The sequence below is a fragment of the Quercus lobata genome, chromosome 5 (genome assembly GCF_001633185.2).
Source record: "Quercus lobata isolate SW786 chromosome 5, ValleyOak3.0 Primary Assembly, whole genome shotgun sequence".
Taxonomy (NCBI): domain Eukaryota; kingdom Viridiplantae; phylum Streptophyta; class Magnoliopsida; order Fagales; family Fagaceae; genus Quercus; species Quercus lobata.
Genome location: NC_044908.1, coordinates 20,637,080 through 20,660,454, shown reverse-complemented (window position 1 = coordinate 20,660,454; position 23,375 = coordinate 20,637,080). Strand labels below are relative to the sequence as shown.

At 35.5% G+C, this 23,375-nt stretch overlaps 3 protein-coding genes across 3 annotated transcripts; 1 reads left to right on the top strand and 2 right to left on the bottom strand.

Annotated features, from left to right (window-relative positions):
• Window positions 1–4,760: 4,760 nt before the first annotated feature.
• LOC115992218 (ankyrin repeat-containing protein At5g02620-like) lies at window positions 4,761–7,502 on the top strand. The gene is made up of 3 exons (XM_031116313.1): window positions 4,761–5,428; window positions 5,634–6,049; window positions 6,491–7,502. The coding sequence occupies exons 1-3, from the start codon at window positions 4,975–4,977 to the stop codon at window positions 7,379–7,381; spliced, it is 1,761 nt and encodes a 586-aa protein (XP_030972173.1). The 5' UTR covers window positions 4,761–4,974; the 3' UTR covers window positions 7,382–7,502.
• Window positions 7,503–7,958: 456 nt separating this feature from the next.
• On the bottom strand, window positions 7,959–9,595 carry LOC115992974 (early nodulin-like protein 1). The gene is made up of 2 exons (XM_031117230.1): window positions 9,287–9,595; window positions 7,959–8,550 (listed from the first exon to the last, which is right to left on the bottom strand). Exons 1-2 carry the CDS (start codon window positions 9,483–9,485, stop codon window positions 8,150–8,152), a joined length of 600 nt encoding a protein of 199 aa, XP_030973090.1. The 5' UTR covers window positions 9,486–9,595; the 3' UTR covers window positions 7,959–8,149.
• Window positions 9,596–11,002: 1,407 nt separating this feature from the next.
• LOC115989678 (probable inactive ATP-dependent zinc metalloprotease FTSHI 2, chloroplastic) lies at window positions 11,003–21,688 on the bottom strand. Its single transcript, XM_031113489.1, has 11 exons — window positions 20,203–21,688; window positions 17,178–17,350; window positions 16,452–16,553; window positions 16,208–16,372; window positions 15,915–16,055; window positions 14,291–14,449; window positions 13,135–13,220; window positions 12,799–12,877; window positions 12,177–12,299; window positions 11,706–11,762; window positions 11,003–11,624 (listed from the first exon to the last, which is right to left on the bottom strand). The coding sequence occupies exons 1-11, from the start codon at window positions 21,560–21,562 to the stop codon at window positions 11,409–11,411; spliced, it is 2,661 nt and encodes an 886-aa protein (XP_030969349.1). The 5' UTR covers window positions 21,563–21,688; the 3' UTR covers window positions 11,003–11,408.
• Window positions 21,689–23,375: the final 1,687 nt, after the last annotated feature.

Genomic DNA, 23,375 nt, shown 5'->3' with positions numbered 1-23,375 from the left:
AGAGGCCCAACGGGGATAAAGAGAAAAAAAGAAAGTCTGTCTATCAAAATCCTTACAAAAGGCCCATGTAGGGAGGGATGAGATAGGTTGAAGTCCTTAAATTGAACAAAGAGAAGTCCAATGGGCCAGAGAATAAGTTAGGCCATTAGCGGCTTTAGGACAAAAATTAAATGTAACATTAGAAAATTGGAGAAGCAAAAACTATATATCATTATAGTAGACATTATAAGTTGAAATTATCTCAAAAAGTATTAGAAGTTCCTTCAAAATTCCATAATCAAAATTTTCCTATAAAAAAAAGAGAGATGAAGATGTTCCTTTGCTATGATGAATTTTGACTGTTATGGAGACTGCCAAGAGAGCTGCTTCGGCTTCGGCCCAAGCTAGAGATGAGAAATTTTCCTTTGCTATGGTGAGTGGTGACCAAAAGGATGTGGCCATTAGAATCGTGGCAAACCACTAATAGGAAAGAAGCATGCATCTAGCGTGATTGCTGCAACGAAGTTAACCCAACTTCTAGGACTGAAAGACAGAAGGAGGTTCCTAAGGAGTGGTTGATTGCTGCTAACCTTTTTTCTAAATAATTTTTTTTTCTCAAATTAGTCACTTTCTCATTTAAACTTCTTGTATAAATTCTAAATTTGGAATATGTTCTCCTAGGCTCACATAGAGACCAAAAATTTAAAAACATTTTCCTATTAAGAATCTGTTTTCATGCATAAGAATTCTTATTTATCTAATTATTATTATTTTTTTTTAAACACATTTCAAACACAGGAAATGATTCAAATTACTAGAAAACTAGTCATTGGTGACAAAACATTTTCCTAAAGTTAGTGATTTTCCTACTGGCAAGATAGAAGACCATCTATTATCTTATGAGCAATGCTTAAATAGTCTTGGAGCACTGCTTTGGTCTCTCACAAAGGAGGTGGGCAGTGGGCCTCATGGTGGGACCTATGTGTAAAGCTCATTCCCTTTATGCAAGCCCAAAGCAATGCACTAGAACTATCTAAATATTTTCCTTATCTTATATGATCTTATCCAAAACCTGCTTAACCTGCCTAGCTGATACCCTAAAGCTAATTTATATTATTGACTTGGAAGAGAATGATACAAATATAAGAGTAAGTCCTTGGAAAGTCACACAAGCACTTAAGCCCACCAAAATTTGCATAGTAAGGCTTACTGTAAAGGACAAAACTTATATCAATATCTTAGGTGTTGTTTCTTAAGTTTACCTCTTAAGATTCTGTCATGTGACTATTTAACTAAAAAATATACTTTCATCTAATGAGAAGAAAACCACATGGCAAATCTTAAGAGTGGAACATAAGGAACAACACCTCTAAGTACTATATCTAAGTCTTACCCTACTATAAATATCATCAAGCATTAAGGGTCAATCATTGGTTTTTTCATCTCAACTTCGAGTCCCTTTTAGTCATTAATGTCAAGTACATGGAAAGTTGCTAGAATTTTTGTCTTCCATCAAAATGGTAGAGTGAAAACTGAACGGAGAATATCCAAATGTTGCATTACTAGTGATCTTCCCTGAATATGCTTCATCTCAGCTTCGAGTCCCTTTTAGTCATTAATGTCAAGTACATGGAAAGTTGCTAGAATTTTTATCTTCCATCAAAATGGTAGAGTGAAAACTGAAAAGGAGAATATCCAAATGTTGCATTACTAGTGATCTTCCCTGAATATGCTTAGAACTTGGCAGCTTCATTTCTCAAAGAAGATAGGACTTAGCAATGGGAACCTATGTGCCCATGTGGTTATCATGCTCTATGCACAGGAAGTCACTTTTTTTTCTTTTTCTTTTTAAATTCGATAGTTGAGGGTAGGAGAATTTGAACCATAGATGCTTCTATTGGAAATACCAGGAGGTGCTAGTTGCACTAAGGCTATTGGCTAGAGAGAGAGAGTCATTCTTAAAGCTTAAGAAGATGGACCAAAGGCTTTTAGATGCAACTAGCCATGGTCCCGTGCAATGTGCAAATAATGCCTTAAGCTGTTATGTAAAAAACTTATATAGAATATTCAAAATATTTTAAAGTAATAACATGAAGTAATGTTGCAATAACATGAAGAGATTTTTGTTGAATTAATGATGTAATACAAAATTAAGGGGATGAAGAATTTAAACTATAGAGAAAAAGTTACATAAATTAGAAATTAGTTATTATGTGGTGTAATATCTTCTCCAAAAAAAAAAAAGTGTTGTAATAAGTTGATTGTTTGGAGTTAACATAAAAAATTTGTAATTTCATGTAAATGTTTAGGTTTTTTTTTTTTTTTTTTTTTTTTTTTTTTTTTGAGAAAAATGTAAATGTTTAGTTGGCTTATGGAAATATCATCTAAAATTTATGATGTCATGTTTATGTTATTGAAGTATGATTGTGGTAAGTTAAATAGTCAGTGAAAATAGTGATATCCTATTAATAGAATTTTATTATAATCCAAATATGTAAAGAAGTTGAGGTGTAAAGCTAAATGAAAAATTACTCTTACAAAGCGCCACATGACAGAATTGCATGGTCTCTCATGTGATGTTTTTTCTTTCTTATATATTTTTTTAAGAAAAAAATCATATAAAATTCTTATATATATAAATTTTGTTTTGAGAAACATATATATATATATATATATAATTAGTGCATACTTATATATAATTAATGTGTATTAACTTCATTGACACATTCAATGAATTAAAAGTTTTACATAAATGTAAAATTTGATGAGGTGGAAGTATAAATGAGAGAAGCTCAACAAATGTGCTACTTGGCAGAACTTCATGTTCTCCCACATGAGGTTTATGCTTTTATATATATATATATATATTTTTTTTTTTTTTGAGGAACATATATATATATATAATTGATAATTGATAATTGATAATTGATTGATAATTATTAAACATAAGATTCAAACTTTAATGAGTTTAGTTCACAAGAATTGAAAGGTTCTCCAACAAAGAAAGTAATACCTGGCTTTCAAGATTCAAGATTGAGAAAAAGTCTAATGTTACTAACTTCCTTTATGATACCTGATGTTTGTGGTTTAAACACCAACAACCCTCTACTATCTATCTGGCTATCTATATATTAGAAAGAAAAAGAGAGTCACTCTACATAGAGCACAATAATCTGATGGGAACTTATGGAAGAAAGAACTTTAAAAAATCCTGTAATTTTATATTTGGGACACATTATACCCTACATTTTTAAACAAGATATTTTAAACCCCACGCTTTCATAAATAGGACACTTTAAACCCCAAATTTGGATTTTTTTTTTTTGGATATATTTGTGAAAGTATGAGATTTAAAGTAACATATTTAAAACTCTTTGGTTTAATGTGTGTCAAGTCTAAAATTAGAACAGCCTATTGTGCAATCATTTCTACATATCATATTTAAGAAATAAAGTTGTGTACATAAATCTGTTATAATTTTTTATTGAGTTTTGTCAGATGCATAGTAAACACTTCAAATTACCTTTGTCATGTGGAAAAAAGAAAAATGCTACTTTATGGAAATAAATCAATTCAGATAATTTTTTATGTATAATTAATTTCATAAATGTATCTTTTATTTTATTATACAATATTATTACAAAGAAAATAAAATTTTCAAAGTCTGTAGGTAGTGAAAATATGTTACGTGGGTTGGCATGTTTGATCTATCGCTCGGCATAGGATTACACATAGACAAAATAATGTTAGCATTATTGGCTTTATTGACTTGTAGGTGAGGTCTATGTGTAATAGAACTTCTTGATAACGTGTGATATATTTGAAGATGGGTAAACTTAGGGATATATAATTTGTGCAGTATATTAGGTTTTCTAGTTAAATTTAAACATGTGTTATATTAAAATTAATTATCTTTAATAAAGATAACGTTGTTTATGCGTCATTGACCATATATGGTCATATATTTTAATTTAAATGGAAATCTAACATATTGCACCTAAAAAAAAAAACTATATTGACAATGTTTCAAACATCAAATTGATAGAATAGTATATTTCGAATGTCACTCACCTATATAAAAGTGGATTGCAAAAAACAATTCTTTCGACTCAACAAAATATGAATTACACGAGATTTATGGCTTGTAAAAGCAAGAACAGTTCATAAGGATGACAATTAGAAATTAGTATAGCTACTGTCTTTTTTTTTTAAATGGCTTTTGGTAAAACTGTACTACATTAAAAAACTGTCCTTTGAAAAAGTGCGGTTTCAAAATTAGATGCTAAACAAGCACTAAATCTTTTGGTCATTCTAAGTATTGCTTGGTTTATACAGAACTATTTCCCATTACAATGGCAAACTCATCCAGAGGATTGGATTTGATTGTACAAGTCTAGAAGGCCGATCCATGTAATTGACTTGGAAGAGGAGAGAAGACAAGAATGAAATAGTATTAAAATCATGAAGCATGGAGGGTCCCGCCATTGATTCTTTCATCAAAGATTCGATCTTCCTTTAATTCAGTAATGTTCATTACATGGAAAGCTACCTGAATTTTCCTCTTCCATCAATATGGCAGAGTTTATAGAGTGAAAAGGTTCAATGAAAGCACATAGAATGTGAGGAAAATTCATATCTAAACGACTAAACCATAACCACACGAGTGCTTCATATTTGACTTTGTCATATTGTATTTGTGGCTTAACAGTATATTACAATGGTTTTAACTTTAAAGAAAAAGAAAAATATCCAAATGCCACAGGCCCACAATACTAGTGATCTTCCTTGAAGATGCTGAGAACTTGGTTGCTGCATTTCTCAAAGGGGTTTCCTTAAACCGCGTTGCTTAGCCTTTTTATTTCTTTGCAATATTTGCAGCAGAATCTAACCAGCTGAAAATGCAAAAGCAGCTATCATTTGCAAAAACAGTGCCAACAAAATTTTCCATCTGATTATCTTGCTCCTTGTAGAGTAATTCTTGGAAGTTTTAAGTAAATGGATTCAAGCCTTTTTGAGGCGATTGCTAAAAATGAAAGACGCACTTTTATGAATTTAGTTCGCGATAATGGAGAAATTCTCCAACAAAGAACGGCTAAAACATTACACACGCCACTGCACCTGGCCTCAAGATTTGATAATATCGACTTGGTCACAGAAATTATCAAGCTGTGCCCTGACATGGTTACAGCTGAGAATAGCAAGCTGGAGACTCCATTGCATGAAGCTTGCCGTCAGGGGAATGTCAAGGTCTTACCGCTGCTATTGGATGCCAGTCCTTGGGCAGCTTGTAAGCTTAATTCTGACAACCAGAGTGCATTTTACCTGGCTTGTAGTCATGGGCATCTCAATGTGGTCAAGCTCCTTTTGAGTAAGCCTTGGGTGCAGGGGTTGGAAGAAGATAGCTTTGTTCAAAACAGCCTTCATGTTGCTGTTTCAAGAGGATACACAGGTAGGTAGTAAAGTTCTATTTGCTAACTTTTCACTGCTGAGCATATTGCCAATAAATTAGGCATGAGAATCTCTATTTATCCATGCCTAAGTCCAGCTGCTGATAATTTCAGACTGAATCAAATATTCAGATGATTTGCAATGTAAATTTCAGTTGCTCAGCTAAATTCTGCCTATGAATTGATAAATTAGAGTTGCTGATGCAGGTATTGTTAGGAAGATTTTAGAGGTGTGGCCAGACTTTCCTCAAAAGATTGACAGGAATGGTTATTCACCACTGCACTGCTCTTGTCATAGAGGGAACGTGGAGATAACGAGAATGCTCCTAAAAGCTGGTGCAGAACTTGCTCTGGAATTCAATAATGATGGTTACACACCTTTGCACTTGGCTGCGATGAATGGCAACACTGCAATTCTAAAAGAATTCATGTCTATGGCTCCAACATCTTTTCAGTGTCACACAAAGAATGGAGAGACCGTTTTTCATCTAATTGTGAGATACAACCACTATGATGCTTTCAAATACTTGGTGCATGTTTTCAATGATACCAATATCTTCCACTGCCCAGATCAATATGGTAACACCATCTTCCATATTGCAGTCTCTGGAGGTCACCATCAGGTGAGAAATGAAAATGAAACCTGTTATAATTGATAGCTGTGATACTAGACCAGCCTGTGGTGAAGTCATGTGTACATGATATATCTAAGTACTAAAGTTTTGCAGAAGAATCTACTATAATTTTTTACTAGTTGTGTCAGATGCATAGTAAATATTTCCAAGTACCTTTGTCATGTCTATGGTTTGTGTGTGTGTGTGTGTTTATGCATGTGTGGTTTGCAGAAGTTAGTATCCTACTTTATCATACCAAAGTTCTGCTGTGCCCCATGCCTAAATCCCCAAGGATAGATCATGACAATAGTAATATTTCTTTCACATGACATTTTTATTTATTTATTGTTTGTAATGAAGGTTTAACTTGATTGTTGATGTTGATGATGATGATGTTGGTAGTATATGTGTGTTTCCTAACTAGACTTCTGAATTTCAATTTTGTTACAGATTGTGGAGTACTTAATCAACAAAACAACAGTGGATTTCAGTTACCAGAACCATAAGGGACTCACAGCACTTGACATCTTTGACCAGGCCAGTGGAAATGTGCACATAAAACTGATCCAGCAGCAAGTAGAAAAAATTTGTGAAATTCAGGATAATAACACGTCTGAACCGGAGTGCTCGTCCAAGCAGACTAGTAATTCCCTGACTAGTACCCTGACCAGTTTTGGGCAACAGAAACATCTCAGTGAAAGACGACAGGGAGAACTAGCAGCACTTTATAGAAGTCGTCAGAGTAAGCAAGATGAGATATATAGTGAGGCAGTTCAGAATGCCAGGAACACAATTACACTAGTGGCTATTTTGATTGCCACAGTTACATTTGCAGCAGGTATAAGCCCTCCTGGTGGCATCTATCAGGAGGGACCACTCAAAGGAAAGTCCATGGTGTGCCAAACAACAGCTTTCAAGGTATTTACATTAAGCAATAATATCGCATTGTTCACATCTCTATGTATTGTTGTTGTTCTAGTCAGCATCATTCCTTTCCAAAGAAAACCTCAGATGATGATACTGAAGGTTGCTCACAAGGTCATGTGGGTGGCAGTGTCATTCATGGCAACGGCTTATTTTGCAGCAACATGGGTCATCATTCCCCATGTTAAGGGAACAGATTGGATGTTTGTAGTTTTACTGTCAATTGGTGGAGGGACTATAGGCACGTGTTTTCTTGGGTTAACTGTTATGATGATAGAACATTGGCTTCGAAAGCAGAAATGGAGAAAAGAGAGAAAGAAAAGCAGTGACAGACTTGCAAGCATCAGGATGCAAACCCTACATTCATTCAATTCAGATGTTGAGAGTTCCTACCATCAAGGATATCACTCATACTAAAAACTGTCACCACTCCCCCCCTCTTGTTACTTTAATTAAAGATATGTAGCATTGTCTTTCTTAATGCCTTTAAGAATCTTGTATTTCTAGCCAAGAATATAAATTGAATGCAAAATTAGTATTTCATGTCTACTCATGCAATTACATAAACATTCAAATAATAATTCTCTGGTCCATTTGGAGGCTAAAACCAAACTACCCGGAAAAAAAAAATTGAATTTTTCTATATTCCAGTAAAATTTCTTGGGGGGCGGGGGGGGGGGGGAAGTAGGGGACTCCAGGGTTGAGGGTCAGCTTATGGAAAAGTCTTCATTGCTTGTTTTAGGAAGGTCACCGGTGCATATCTATACTTTCCAGGAAACGTTCACTTTTTTTTTTCTTTTCTTTTTTTTTTTTTTTTTTTTTTTTTTTTTTTTTTTTTTTTTTGAGACGGGTAGTGGGGGAGGTGGGATGGTGGGGTTCAAATCATAAACTTGGGACACCACAAAGAGAATACTATTACCACTGGCCTTTCCCTTGAACCTTGGAAAATTAAGCAAGTGAAAACTGTGAAACATGCTCATAAGAAAAACTACCAATTTAGCTGAAGTACTGACTGAATTGCAATGTTTAAAGTATTAAAACATGATTCTCAACTCCCAACATAAAGAAACAAACAATGTTTAATAAATGATAAATAAGTCATATGAATGGGCAGACACAATAGATCCTAACAGCCGGAATCTGACTGAAAAAGAAAACCAGCACAAATGATGACATAAAAATAGTCTATGGTTCAAACCATAGAAAAATAAAAGAGATGGCAATAAGAGCCATAGAGACTGAACCAAGTGTGGCTGAAATTTGAATTCCTGAACTTGGTGATGGAGCAGGAGCGGTGCTGATTGCTGAAGACGCAGGGTCAGTCCCGGTGTCTGAACCAGGGGGAAAGGCAATTGATGGAGGAGATGGAGGGATATGGTGCATGTGCATAGACATCACTTCAACAAGTAACCGCTGGCCATGCTTGCAGTTATCAGTGTCCCCACTAATGAAGTAGAAAGGCCCAGACCTATCAAGCTGGATGACACTCTTTCCATTGCTGAAGGAAGTGATAGGCTCGGTTGTGTTGCAATGGTAGTAGTCCCATTTGTCCACCACAAGAACTGAATCATTCTGGTACTCAAAAGCTGTACAAATAAAAGAAGTAATATAATAGGGGGATGAAAACACCAAATGAGGAAAAAAAAAATTGAGAAAAACACCAAATATAGGAGATTCAAGTGTGTTTGGCAAGAGACTTTTTTTATAATTTTTTTTTTATTTGCTCACACTTTTTCTAGGTACAAATATAACCAATTTTCAGCAAGTAAGCCGATAATCTTTTAGCAAAAAGCTCTAAACGCAGTTAAGAACACTTTCTTATGACTAATAACCAACCCAAATACACTATATTGTGAGATACATATGCAAAATGTTCTTGTCCAATTGTGTTAGGAAGTGCAACTTCTATATTTCTTTCAGAAGCACATATGATCACCAGCTGCAACCAAAATAATTCAACCTTAAGAAGTCCCATATTCTCAACATATATTTTATCCCCTAAAACCAAGCTGTTGGATTCAAATTATCTAAAACGATTTGCATAAACCAAAACAAAGAATAATTTCCCTCTACACTATCTTACTTCAAAGTAAAAGGACAACAAAGAATTTCACTTTCAAGCATGCATATAATCATTCAAACCCAACTGCCTTGTTTCTTGCTTAACCTCAAAAACCAGGAAAGAAAAACTATACAGACTAACCATAACTTTCTACACAATTTTCTCAACCAAACCACGTAAATTAATCATTCAGCATGTGATTTTTTTTTTTTCTTTTTCAATATACTAGCTAGTACTAAAAATATTGTTAACAGACTCACAGAGAGAATCTCCAATGTGAAATCTGTTCCTTGAAGCCCACTGGTTATAGGTTGCAGAGTTGTTAGCATCAGGTAGTACCCAACCCATATCACCACCAACTTTGAACTCCTTCGCAGCTTCAACTGGCACATTGGTAGTGACCAACATGACCATCATCATCACCATGCAAGTGCAGAAGGGAGCAGAGATTGATGCCATGATGTTTGTGTGTTCTTGGTTTGCTTTTCTTAGACAGACTATCTGAAAAGGTTTAAAACTTTAAACAACGGTAGTGGTGAGAGAGTTTATGGATCAGTTTCAAGGAGTAAATTATATACCATGTGATGTAGAACTAGTAGTGGTAGTTGTAGAGTGAAAGACTGTAACGTGAGTGGCGTAGAAATACATGGGCTTAGTAGAAAGGTGGTGGGACGTGGCGGTTATTTGATTTTGGGGACAGTTATATGATCCTAGGAATGAGAAACGTGCGGGGATGTGTTTACCATTGGATTCAAAAAATTGCGGCGGAATTGTAGTTTCACTTCCGAGAGGAGTGAAATGGAGAATCAAATTAAATCTTATCTTTTTTTTTTTTTTTTTTAAAGAAAATGCAAAAAATTTAGTATTAGAAAATCCAGAGGTAGTTTCTTTTTCAAATTTAAGCAAAAATTTGTTACCTGAAAAAATATATAAAATATAAAATTTTATTTTAACTTTCTTGAAATTTTTGGTATTAGAATTAGAATTTTAGTAGAATTTTTTGAAAGTTAAATAATAGACTGTTACATAAATTAAACTATCATAATAAGATAAATTAAATTTTAGTTAGAATAGAATTTTTAATTTTTTAAAACTTAAGCAATAGATTTCTAGCTAAAATTAAAATATTATAATTAATTTAATAATTAATAAACATTGAAATTATATGTTCATGCATGCATTTGTTCATTTTTTGTTGCTAACCTTAATGCACAATTCTTGTTGGAAAAAAAATGTATATCTCAAATTAGAATGTGTGAAAAATTATAATACTAAAAAAGAAAGCTTCATTGCACACGATGCGTGTGTGATGAGGCTAGTTAATTTAATAATTAATGAGAGTTTAATCACTTATCACTACTCACAAATAGAAAATAGAAAGTTGGTGCAATGATGGATTCTAGAACCCAACTTTTATTATTTCTATTATTATTATATGATTTTTTGAAATGTTCTATTATAATCGATGCAAAATACGAATGATATCTGTGGTGGTCTAGTTAACAGATATTGCAATAATTATAATAATTTATCAGTTCCATAACTTAAGGAAAAAAAAATTGTTTCTTTAGCATTACACGTGTAAAGAGTTACTTCATTACTGGACTTAGCGAAGACGGTGAAGATGAATTGTAATTCTTGATCACAAAGTAGGGACTACACTTTTTTTTTTTTTTTTTTTTTAGAGGTAGACACTATTGTAATGCAGACCGGTACACTGCCAAGCTTATTGGATAAATCAAATTCAAAACCAAATAAATATTTTTGTCTTATTGTCTCTTCTTATTCAGATAGAGCAGGTCATAATTTAAGTTGAATTTCAAATCAAAATCTACTATGGAAATGTTAATTTCATCCTTAGGAAAAATTCTAATGTCATAGTCTCTTAAGAGTTAAGATACAGATAATTTTCGCTATTCTGGATTCTTCCTAGATATCCTATTGGTGAAGTGTCCTTTCTGCCGGTATCATAAGAATATATAATAATTGTAAATGCTTCTCCTCAACATCAATAAAAAGACAAGAAATTTCGGATAAGAAAACAAAAATATAAAATTACAAAATGATTGCACTGAAGCTCTAACCTTTCTGTTCTACAGATTCAGATGGACAAGATTCAAATATAGAACTGGGAAGACAATGTACATTGCAAATGGTTGGAAAAGAAAAAGGATTATGGCGTTAGTGTGGTAATGTGGTATCAAAATTCTCTCAGATTTAATCCTCGCATGCCTGAGTACTTTGTTTATGATCAATGGATGCACAAGACAACCAACAGACAGATAGTGATTTAATGACTGTTCTTCAATCCAACAGCTACCAATCTGACTTGCATGTTGCTCCGAGATCAAAGGCCTAACAGATATTCTCTTGGCACCTTGCTCATACTTTGCTGTCTACAATAACTTTATTTTGTTTCATCATCATTTCCTGGAACTGCGTTCGTCTTGCAGTCCGGATGTCAAGTATACTAGGTGGCATCGGCTTGAGGGAACCATGCAACTCGACTAGGTGTGAGAATTCTTGTTTGGTTAAACTTTTCTTTTGAACAAGTTCATTGACCACAGCATCCATAAGCTTTTGGTTCTGCTTCAGAATCTGAATGGAAAACAATGGATCATAACTTTGTTCACATAAGGATACCCCCAAAAAAAGTGTTAGGTAATAAGCACTTTATACCTCTTTTGCACGTTCATAACACACGTTGACAATCCGCAATGCCTCAACATCAATTTCCTGAATTTAAAATGAGCATTAGAATGCATTAGGAATTCAGTCATAACCACATTATTGCTAAAAGGTAAACACATTTTCCATTACCTGAATAAAGGTATTAGATACTTGAGATTGTCTTACAATTTTTATTTAAACGGTTTTAATCTAACTATGTGGCTTTTATATCTCCAAAAAAGAACCCCTCACATTAAATAAATAAGTTTTTGAAGGGCAATAATTCTCCACTTTTCTCTTCTTGCACTTTGATTTGTTAGCTACAGGAATATTTACAAATATAAAGTGAAGTTCACAAAGTAAATAGAAGCCTCATCAACTCCAAAAGAATTTCGAATTCACAGAGAAATCATAATTGATGCCAAACTAAAATTAAGAACCACAAGTAGAAATTGGAAAAATAAAGAAAGAATCTATTACGTTAATCCGATCTGCAACCCAGAATTCAGATAATCCATGATTTTTCTCAGAGAGACCACCAAGAACAAAGGTCCGTGCTGCTGACCTAGCATTGTCTGCCGTTTCTGCCCATATCGTACTCAACTGGAGAAATTAGAAGTGTTATTGACTAGATCAACATGGACCATAGAATCCAGAATATGAAAATGAAAATGTATCTGCAAACATCTAGAACTCTTTAAGCAATACATAAGTCCCACAACAAGCCAAAGAGTGAACCTTTCTTTGCACAATACATTGCAGGATGCAAGTTGTAATTTTAGAATGCAAGAGAATATCAATAATGCAATGGGGCTCAACCAGAATATTTGCAAAATAAATCAAATAAGGATAAAAATCTATGAAATGACCCCATCCTACAATTGATGTATTTTCTGATTCTGACAGAAGCCATATAACTTGAGAAATTAATTATTTTTTAATTATGCTGGTTACCATAGTTTTCATGCTGAGTCCATTACTTTCTTGATTCCACAGCCATCACAATCAGAAGGGAGAAGCAAGATAAATACTTACAAATAAATATCATGCTTCAAAGAAAACGACTTTAGAGCAAGTCAGAAACAATTAAAGGTTTTCTTACCTGACCTTCCCCATACCAAATCTCATCAGCTGCACGTGGAGCTAGTTGAACAGTGATGTGGTCCAGGAGGGATTGTCTACTGCATGCAGTTGGAAATAAGAGTCAAATATAATGAAAAGAGAAAAACATGGTTCCTAATCTAATTTCGACAAGCAACTAAGGCTGTGAAAATATAAATAAATAAACTAGGCAACAAACTCATTGAAGGGCAGTACAATATTGAACTGATCCCAGAAATATATTACCGATGAATGCTTTGAAATATTTGATACTCCATCAACACAATTTCATAAGGATGGAAAATAGAAAAACTATGGGATATAGAGGAATACATACGTAAGCATTCCTTCATTAAATTTTATAGGATCCATTTTCATTCGAACATAGCCCAATTCCCTACCAGCTCTAGGAGCAATTGTGACCTGCAGCAGCACAAGAAACTGTCAATAAACTTGCAGTCATTGCTACACAAGTAACAGGAACTTTCATACGGTAGAGCAAGAACCACATAATGGATAATAAATTTGCAGAAACAAGAGCAAAGATGTAGACGGGTTAAAAATTTTAAGTTGATCAATCCAATGACAATTGAGATTTCCACTGAGATGCAAAATATGACGCTAGCTCCCACAGACAATAAATCATTTTTTGGTTCTACTTCACAGAGACAATTAACTCAAACACAGCCATCAACTCACCTATGAAACCCTATTACCAAAGTCCTAGGTTTGGCTGTGTAAGACAACTTTGCCACTGCTCCATCCATGATGATGATCTGAATCAAATCAATGCTGCTTTCCTTGCTACCTCGGCCCCAATCCTTTCGACATCAGTTTTCTATTAATTATAAAGATTCTTCTTCCCCAGCTATATATAAGCTTAAAAATGAATTCTCTACCGTCAATCTCTTCTTGTTTTTATTTTTTTGGTTTTTTTTGGCTTCAAACTCACTCTACTTTGGTTTATATTATTAAATATGTTAGGGGGAAAAACACAAAGAAGAAGATGATAGAGAGCAGAGTTAGGATATTAGGTTTGTGTTGCAACCAAAGCCATCCAACAAGACACTAGATTAGTGACTGAAACCACAATATGTCTATGCATATACATATGTGTGTGGATGCGTGTAATATATACACAACTGCTTTTCTAGTGGCTGTTGAGTTCAAGACGAAACATGATGTAGGGCAACTCGTTAAGATTTTCATATGCACTAAAATTATTATCAATTTGTCACTACACAATAATGACCTAATTTACACTAACTGATACAAAAGTATTTATAAAAATCTAAAACTGTCATGACAAATAATAAGTGGTAATAAATGAGTTAAACTAGTCCCACATCTGATACAGGTCTAAGATTAACATAAAATATCAACGAGTTAAACTAGTCCCAGATCTGACCACATGAACAAAAAAGATGTAAATAAATGCTGCTACACATTATACACCAGAAAATAGTGAACAAGCTTGGGTTTAAGGACCATACAAACTCAATATTCTTAAGATCAGGAAAGTTCACAGCTACAACAGCCATGGCTGCTTCATTTATGGCTACTTGCTTCCATGTCTCAGGGCTTCTCTCCTTTCTATCTAGCATTCCTCTCTCTTCCATTTGTGCAGCTTGCAACAAGTCATCAGTGGTAATCTGCACAAATGCAATAAGCACTTTAGTTTTTTTTTTTTTTTTTTTTTTTTTGATAAGTAACGAAAATATTTATTAATAATAGTAAATAAATAAACTAAGTACACCAGGGGTGTACTCAGGGAGAATTACAAAAAGCTATCAAAATACAATGATGAACCAATTCTAAAAGAGAAAAACAAGGATGAGAAGAAAGTCAGAAGTATTAAAAAAATTCTTAAGAAACACATTCAAATTTTAAAGGTTTGCCCTTTACAATAACTTTGTTCACATTCCACCAGGGGTGAGTTGTTGAGTGGCAAAGAGTAACTCTTATGTGGTTTGGTTGGAGTCAACGTCTTGAGTTTGAACCCTTGAGGATGCGATGTTTGGTTCACAAAAGGATGCCCCACTGCCTAATGCTACTAAGACCTTGGTGGGCTAAGAGCAGGTAATGATTGAACATGTTTCAGGTAGAGCCTGCAAATCCCCACTCATGAGCTAGGAAGCACAGGTGCGAGTTCGGGTTCGGGTGCGGTGCGGCAACTTGGCAATTTTTGAAAAAGTAGGATGCAAGTGCGGCGGGATACGTTTATTAATAAATTATTAAATATATTTTTAATTTTATTTTCTATACATTGCTAAGCATATTTTTTTCACATGATGGTAAACATATACCAATTTAAGAGCAATAGTAGATAATGGTAAACATATAATATTTTTTCATATAATGGTAAACATATACCAATTTGAGATGAGTTTAGGGTTATTTCTTTAAACTAGGATGTCAAAACAGTGTGTTTTGACAAAATTTTTAATTTTTTTTTTAAAAACACTTATTTTGGCCCATATCAGACCAATTCGAGGCCTGTTTCAGCCCGTTTTGGACCGTATCGGCCTGAATCGGAAAACAAAGAAAAAAAAAATCGTCATGGACACGCAAGCAGCCACATCCACGGCCGCACGGCGCGTCCGTGCGTATCGGACTCAGATGCGACAATCCAATCGGCACACCATGCTTTCCAGCTCATGAGTTTGTCTAGGTCTCTTTTCTATTGGTTCCTCAGCAGGTAGGGGCTACTATGGTCACAATTGGTCCCCCCCACCCCACACCTTTTTTTTTTTTTTCAGAAAAATAAATTAATAAATTAATAAATCATTCACATGAATCATGATATGTATAAGAAATGTTGTGAACTCATAAATAGTATGGAAATTTTGAATTTAAAGGAATAAGAAATTTGAATGCAAGATATTTCTCTAAAAGAGTATCCAGCTGATTTTTCTAATACATGTTACTAAGGCACTATTTACTGAAGAAGCGTCTTTTCTACATGCATTGCTATCAAATTCTTACCTAGTTAGGAGTTAGGACAGTTTAAGATTACATCCATAAATTCACATTCATTTTAGTGCAAGTGCATTCTATGCCAAATAAAAATTATTATTGAAACAAATAAACTTCAATGTTTAAAAAAAGCGGCACTACCTCGGTCCTTCCATCACGCATCATATTTATAGCAGCAACCTCAACTATGTTGGCTAGCTCTGCACCAACCATGCCATCGGTCATACTAGCAACAGCCATATAGTCCACATCTTCAGCCATAGATTTTTTACGAGCATGAACCTATAATTAGGAAATGGTAACAAACTAAAGAACTATAAAATCGGTAATTATGAGTGTAAGAATATTGAAATGAAATTTCAAAATGGCAGTCTTACAATTCCATAAATACAGGATTTAATATGTATATAAAAATGAAGATTAGGAAGTACTACCTTCAAAATTTCTATGCGACCTATAAGACCAGGCTTAGGGATATATATCTTTCGATCAAACCGTCCAGGTCTGACAAGGGCTGGATCTAGAATATCTGGTCTATTCGTTGAAGCAATGGTGATCACTTCTCCTCTTCCTTCAAATCCATCCAAGCAGACAAGGAGCTGGAGCATACACAGCACTGAGAATCACACACAAAAAAAACAGTACATAAGTACTGAAATGAAATACACCTTGACCAACCTGATTAAGGGTAGCATCACGTTCTTGTCCACCAGAACCCTTAATCAAACCACGCTCCCTTCCAACAGCATCCAGCTCATCAATGAAGACAACAGATGGAGCCTATGCAAAACAAAAAAAAGATATGTGTTATAAATTATGCATATCTGATGAGGACATTGAGCACTGAGAAAACAGACAAGTGTCATGAGAAAGGAAAACATAATTGAGAAAAAAAATAACTATTGAGAAAGAAGTGGCATACAATGAAGACAACAGATGGAGCCTATGCAAAACAAAACAAAGGTAACCATGTGTAATACTTTATGCATCCCTGATAAGAAAATTGAGCACCGAGAAAACAGACAAGTGTCATGAGAAATGCAAACATAATTAAGAAAAAAATAATTATTGAGAAAGAAGTGGTATTTTATTAATATAACAGCTATCTGTTTGAAAATAGCAAAGGAAAAGGAAGATTTAAGCAATATGTCAGCACTTGATACCAAGAATATTACTGGAAACTAGTGCCAATGACCAAACCATTTATAAAGAAGGCAATTCAAAAGAAAAGCCAATGAGCTCTAGCTCAACTAGCACCTCCTCCCCTTATAAGTGCTAGGTGGAGGGTGAGGTCATGGTTTCAAGACACATTGGGTGCGTGTGCAAATAACCGATCAAAAAAGGAAAGAAAAAAATCACAAGATAAATAAAAGATTCAACAGAATAGCTAAAGAGAACACCTACATTTTCTCTTGCTTCTTGGTATAGTGCTCGGACACGAGATGCACCAACACCAACATATATTTCCACAAACTGAGAGGCTGAAATTGAGAAGAAGTTGACACCTGCCTCACCAGCCACAGCTTTTGCCAGTAAAGTCTTCCCCACACCAGGTGGACCACAAAGAAGTATCCCACCTGATTAAGAAACCAATTCAACATAAAATAAGCCATGAACATCTCCAGGGTAAATCCTTTACATCAAAGACATACTACTAGAGATTTTTTTTTTTTTTTTTTTTTTGATAGGTAACGAAAAATTTTATTAACATACTACTAGAGAATTAAAAGATCTTTAAAAGCAGGGAATGGCCAGACCAAACAGTAAGAAAAAAAAAACATGAATTGATATCTCTAGAAATTGTGTAGAGGCTTAAATCACCAAGGTCCTTTCGAGAAGGAAGAAAAAATAAAGGAAAAATTTTTGTTAAAGGAAAATTTGAGGTTCTATAAGACGGAGAAGCAGGTAAAGAATTTGCCAAACCTAGGAAAAAACTCATATTTCTTTTTATGCATTTATATATATATATATATATATATTAAAAAAATCTACAGGGCGCCATCCATGTACATTAGACATATAGAAAGACATGAACCCTAAAAGCTAGCAAGAAGTAACATTGGCATAGAAGGGGGGTTAAAAAAAAAAACTAAATGAACAGAAAATGGAGGTATAAACGCTAATGAGAAAGTGAACTTCATTTGAGCAATGGCCACTCAATCCCTTCAAAAACTAGAATCAGGTCTTCAGTAAAACCCCAACAAACTATCAGCCAAGCTAGGCCTCCAAAAAAACTCCTGTGCTTATAGGGTGTGTATACAAGGAACAAAAAAGCCTGCACTAGATCTTGATTATTTATTAGAACTGCATGCATATACAGTACTTAATATATAGTCTGACAGGGAAGATGGATAAGATGTCTCTTCGCTAGAATTAGGAGCACTGGGAAGATGGAACTCAATGGTGAGTAGATGACTAAAACAGCCATATAAGAATGCATAGATGGATGAGTAGTTGAATGGTCACCCAAATTACCAAGAAGGAATAAGCAAAAATTTCTGTGACAAAAAACGAGAAGAAGCCCTACAAGATATTCCGGTCATATACGAACAATAAAAATTTCTGCACTAGCAGGAATTAAATAAGTAACTAATCTCAAGTTGGAGAAGTTGCAAAGGTGATGGGAAGGAGAAAAGGAAAAGGTTGGGGATGTGAAAATGATACAGCATAATTGACTAACAAATTGGCCTGATTTGAAGCTCGGCAGCAAAAGTATTTTTCACAAACAGCAAATGAAATTAAAAATCACATTAATACTATTTGTTGATATTTAGACCAAATTCAGCACAAGGCAAGGATATAGTTATGTTAGGACATTTTGTATTGGAAAAATTCCACCAGACGATTTTAATTGTATTTGCATATTGCCATCTATTGCATCCATTTTGAGTTGTATTTGCACTGGAGACAAGAAGTTCAAGAGCTGATCTACATGTTCTGGAATTTTGCTCATGCGAAGTTATGGTGTCAGGCAGATTACAATTGAAGTGGAAAATATTTAGACAGAGTTTTCCACTATAGAGAAATCAGTTGGTTTTATTTCTCCATTGTTCCTATACAATTACCCATTTACCCCTTTTGTCGTCTTATAAAACCTACATTTTCACCACTGCACACCCTTGGTGCGATGGTCACTCCACAAGTATGCGATGGTCACTCCACAAGTATAAGTACTTGTGGAGTGTGGGGAGCAAGAGCCGAGGTTCAAGTCTCCAGAAAGGAGACTCATACACATATACACTTAGATTAGGTTAGAATAGAATTTCTATCTTGTATATAAAAAATAATTAAAAAAACCTACGTTTTAACTTTTCACACCCTATTTCTGAGATGAAGAAGAGAGCTACCCACTCCCTTAGAGAGAAAAACCTTGTAGCCTCTATTTTTCACTCTCTCTAAATTCACATAACTTTGAGAGGAGATTATATTAACGCTCTATATCACCTTTTAGTGATCTTTGGTTGAGTATTGGTGATAGAAATCACAGAGCAATCCCACAAATCCAAGAAGACCTGGTGGCTTGCAATTGTCGACTCAACTTGCAGAATCCAGTGAACTAGTGAGAAAAAAGGACTCGACGAAGTCACTTGCTAGTTATGTGAGTTGATATGTGTTAGAATTATGTGGTTAAATGATTAAATCCACTATATCCTAATAACTTAAGGTTTTGGGAAAATTAGTAATTTAACATGGTTTCAAAGCAAGAGGTCTTAAGTTCAATCCCTATCTCCACTCTACCCCCATTTAAAATGTTTAAAATCCCACATACTATGTACTGCAACCATTTTCACTAGTGGATTCATTACTGGCTAGACCCGGAAAGTTTTTACCTAGTTGGGGTTTTCTCTCCGTCACCACATTGTTTGTCAACGGTGAGATTGTTGGGTTGCTTACTGTTTTAGTTTATTTCCATGCACATATTGGGCTTAAATTGTTAACTTGTTTAAAAATTGATAATAAACCGTAATTGGGGTTCTAAACAAGCATTCTCAAGGTAAAATATTGGAGATTTTCTAGGAGGCATGATAGGCTTAAATACTATAATCTTCATTCCAGATTTCTCCCTTCCACTCACCAGCCAGTAAATATTAAGTTTTGCTTTACAGTAGCCCATTGTCAAGATGACTCTTTAGGAATCATCGAAGCAATTTTCTTGTGAAAATTAAAGGGTTTCAAATTGAATTTATAAAGTATCTATGCTTCCAATCTCAGTATTCTAAGAAGAAATTAATCTGTATAGATAACCTCACCACTAGGAGATGAAAGAACAGTGATTCATCTGCTATGCATGCCAAACATAGTGTGTAACATCCTATAAAGCTCTCCCATTCAAGCATTTACACAAAATATTGAACAAATGGTAAACAAGTAGAGATACTTCCAACTAGCAATATCAAATTAGCTTAGTAGAGTTCATGCAAAACCAAACCTGGTATCTTCACTCCTCTTCTCCTATACATTTCCCCGTGAGTGAAAAACTTCACAATCTCCTCAAGCTCGAGCCGTATTTTCCCAAGCCCCGCAACATCCGTGAACTTCACATCCACACCTCTCTCCAAATACTGCGGCAGCCTCTTATTATGCGCTCGCCTAACCCGAGCCCCCGACTTCATAAACTGCATTGCCATTTTCAAATACGGATTCTGCTCACCTCTCCCTTGCCCACTCTCCTCATCCTCCTCGTCTTCGCCCTCAATCCCCTCCATTTCCCTCTCCAATTCCCTCATTTTCTTCCTCTCCTCCGCCTCCGCCTTCTCAATCTTCAACCTATCCTCATAATCCTTCTTCTGCTTCCTATAATTAAGCACCACCGTCTGGTAAAATATCACGAAGAAGACGAGTCCTAACGCTGTCGCCACATTCGAATCCTGAGCCAACCTCGCCCACATATCCGCCATGTCCTCGTAATTCCTCCTCGCCTCTTGCAACGACGCGACGTGTCTCCTCTTCCTCTCCTCCATCTTCCTCTTCCTCGCCTCCTCTTTCTTCTGCACTCGAATCGCCTTCTCCATCATCTCCCTCTCCTTCCTCATCTCCTCCAACTCCTCCTTATTCTGCCTCTTCATCTCCTCCCTCATCTGCCTCAACTCCGCCGCTCTCTTCGACTCCTTCTTCGGCTTCGCCGCCGGACTCAAAACCTTCAACAAAAGCACCGGCGCGCGCGCCAAAAACCCTAAATACGGCTCCGGAACCTCCGGATTCTTCACCGGCGGCGTGTACGCGTTCACGCAAAGCGAATCCAACTTCGACTCCTCCCAACATTTCCAAAACGATCTATCACCGTCCAAACTCGGCAAAACCGTCCTGAAAACCCTAGAATCATCCAAAACCACAAGAACCGGTTCGGCCCGGTTCTTTAAACTACTATTACTCGGCTTAATCACATGCTTGAGCTTCCCTTGCTTGCTCAATTCCAAGAGCTCGGTGTACGGAATTCGATTCGACACTGTTGGGAGGCCATGGGACCAGGATTTGAGCTCTTGAGGAGACAAAGCTTCGGGTTTCTTCGACGACGTCGTTTTCTTGGAGGAGCGCTTTTTGACGGCTGCGGCGGCGAGAGAGGGTTGAGAGTGAGAGAGAGAGGCGGAGATTACAGTGAGAGTTATGGAGAGCTTGAGGAAATTGAGCTTGGTTTTGTTGTAATTATCGTCGTCGTCGTCTGGGGGTAAGGTTTGGAGATTGGAGGAAATGCGAGGGTATTTGTGGGAAAACGAGAGTTTTGGGGGCTTTGTGCGAGTTTTTGATAGTGCGAAACAAGAAGAGGAGAAATGAGATTGAAGAAAAGCCATTGCAAAAATGGAAGCGTTTGCTACATTGTTTGGGTCTGATGAGACATTGTTGAGAGTGGAGAGAGAGCTTGTAGATAGAGAAGGGTGAGAGAGTGAGAGTAGAGTTTCTCGGTGTTGTCTTTTTGAAACGAGGTCGTTTTGTTCACGAAAACGGTCAGGCGACCGTTAATTATTTAATACTAGATTCTACTATACGACCATATCTCATGTAGTCATATGTGTCGTTTTTGTTTCAACATTAGAAGTCAACGACTGGTCGTTTATATGCTTCCCAATATTAGGTTTTATTTTTATTTTTTTTTTGGATTAATAAAATAATAATAAAATAAAACCTAATATCGGGAAGCATATAAACGTCCGGCGGTTGAATTCTAATGTTGAAACAAAAACGACACATATGACTACAAAAAAAAGAAGCATAACATGCAACATAATGTAGCAAATACACCCAAAGAAAGCACATGGTCCTGATGGTATGTCACCTCTTTTTTGTCAACATTATTGATCATTAGTGGGTAATTGTGTTACACATGTTGTTCTTGATTTTCTTACACCCATTAGCCTTAGTAATATGGTCTCTAAGCTTGCCTCAAAGGTTTTAGCAAATAGGTTGAAGGTCTTATTCCCTCAGATCATTAGTGAGAACCAAAGTGCTTTTATGAATAACTGTCTTATTACTGATAACGTTCTAGTTGATTTTGAAACGATGCATCATATTAGCCACACACAAAAAAAAAGAAAAAAAAAAAGGGAAAGGTGGGGTAGATGGCTCTTAAACTAGATATGAGTAAGGCTTACGATAGGGTTGAGTGGGGGTGTCTGAAAAAAATTATGTTGAAGATGGGTTTTCATATGCATTACGTAGAAATTATGATGAGATGTGTTCACTCTATTACATATGCTGTAAAAATTAATGGTAAAGCCCGAGGCAATATAACCCCCATTAGGGTTTTGCGCCAAGGGGATCCCTTGTCCCATATTTGCTTTTATTGTGTCCAGAAGGCTTATCTGCACTTCTTCGAAAGTCAGTCGAACATGGAATATTAAAGGGAGTGGCAACATGTGCTAGGGGGCCAAAGATCTCTCATCTCTTTTTTGTAGATGATAGTTTGACTTTTTATCAAGTTACAATAGATGAATGTTCCAATCTGATTTCTATTATGCACAAGTATGAGCAAGCCTCAGGTCAACAATTGAACCGTGAGAAAACATCCTTAATTTTCAATTGCAACACCCCCCAGGCCATACAAGATAACATAAAGAACCAATTTGGAGCAGAAATAATCAAGAAGCATGAAAAATACCTTGGCCTTTCTTCGTTGGTGGAATAAAATAAGCGCAATACTTTCCATCAATTAATAGAGCGATTGAATCATAAACTATCAAGGTGGAAGGAGAAATTACTATCTAATGTTGGAAAGGTTATTATTATCAAGACGGTTGCACAAGCAATCCCGACATATACTATGAGTGTTTTTAAGCTCCCAAATGTAATTTGTGAGGAAATGATAACCTTGGTCCGTAAATTTTGGTGGGGTCAATCCAATGAGAAAAATAAGATGGCTTGGATGAGTTGGGACAAAATGTGTATACCCAAGGACGAGTGTGGCTTGGGTTTTCGAGATCTTAAAGCCTTCAACCTTACTTTATTAGCGAAGCAAGGATGGCGATTGTAGAATTGTATGAATTCCTTAGTCCACAGAGTGCTAAAGTCTCATTATTTTCCTAATGGGGATTTTCTTTCGGCTCAATTAGGGAACAATCCATCTCATACTTGGAGGAGCATTATGTCTACACAATCAATGGTTCAACA

Coding starts and splice junctions, on each gene's coding strand:
- LOC115992974 (XM_031117230.1), bottom strand. CDS start 9,485: ATGGCATCAATCTCTGCTCCCTTCTGCACTTGCATGGTGATGATGATG. Junction 8,551..9,286: donor TCACATTGGAGATTCTCTCT/GTGAGTCTGTTA, acceptor TTATTTGTACAG/CTTTTGAGTACCAGAATGAT.
- LOC115989678 (XM_031113489.1), bottom strand. CDS start 21,562: ATGGCTTTTCTTCAATCTCATTTCTCCTCTTCTTGTTTCGCACTATCA. Junction 16,554..17,177: donor ACCAAGAAGCAAGAGAAAAT/GTAGGTGTTCTC, acceptor TGTTTTGCATAG/GCTCCATCTGTTGTCTTCAT. Junction 11,625..11,705: donor GTTATGAACGTGCAAAAGAG/GTATAAAGTGCT, acceptor TTTTCCATTCAG/ATTCTGAAGCAGAACCAAAA.
- LOC115992218 (XM_031116313.1), top strand. CDS start 4,975: ATGGATTCAAGCCTTTTTGAGGCGATTGCTAAAAATGAAAGACGCACT. Junction 5,429..5,633: donor TGTTTCAAGAGGATACACAG/GTAGGTAGTAAA, acceptor TTGCTGATGCAG/GTATTGTTAGGAAGATTTTA. Junction 6,050..6,490: donor TCTCTGGAGGTCACCATCAG/GTGAGAAATGAA, acceptor ATTTTGTTACAG/ATTGTGGAGTACTTAATCAA.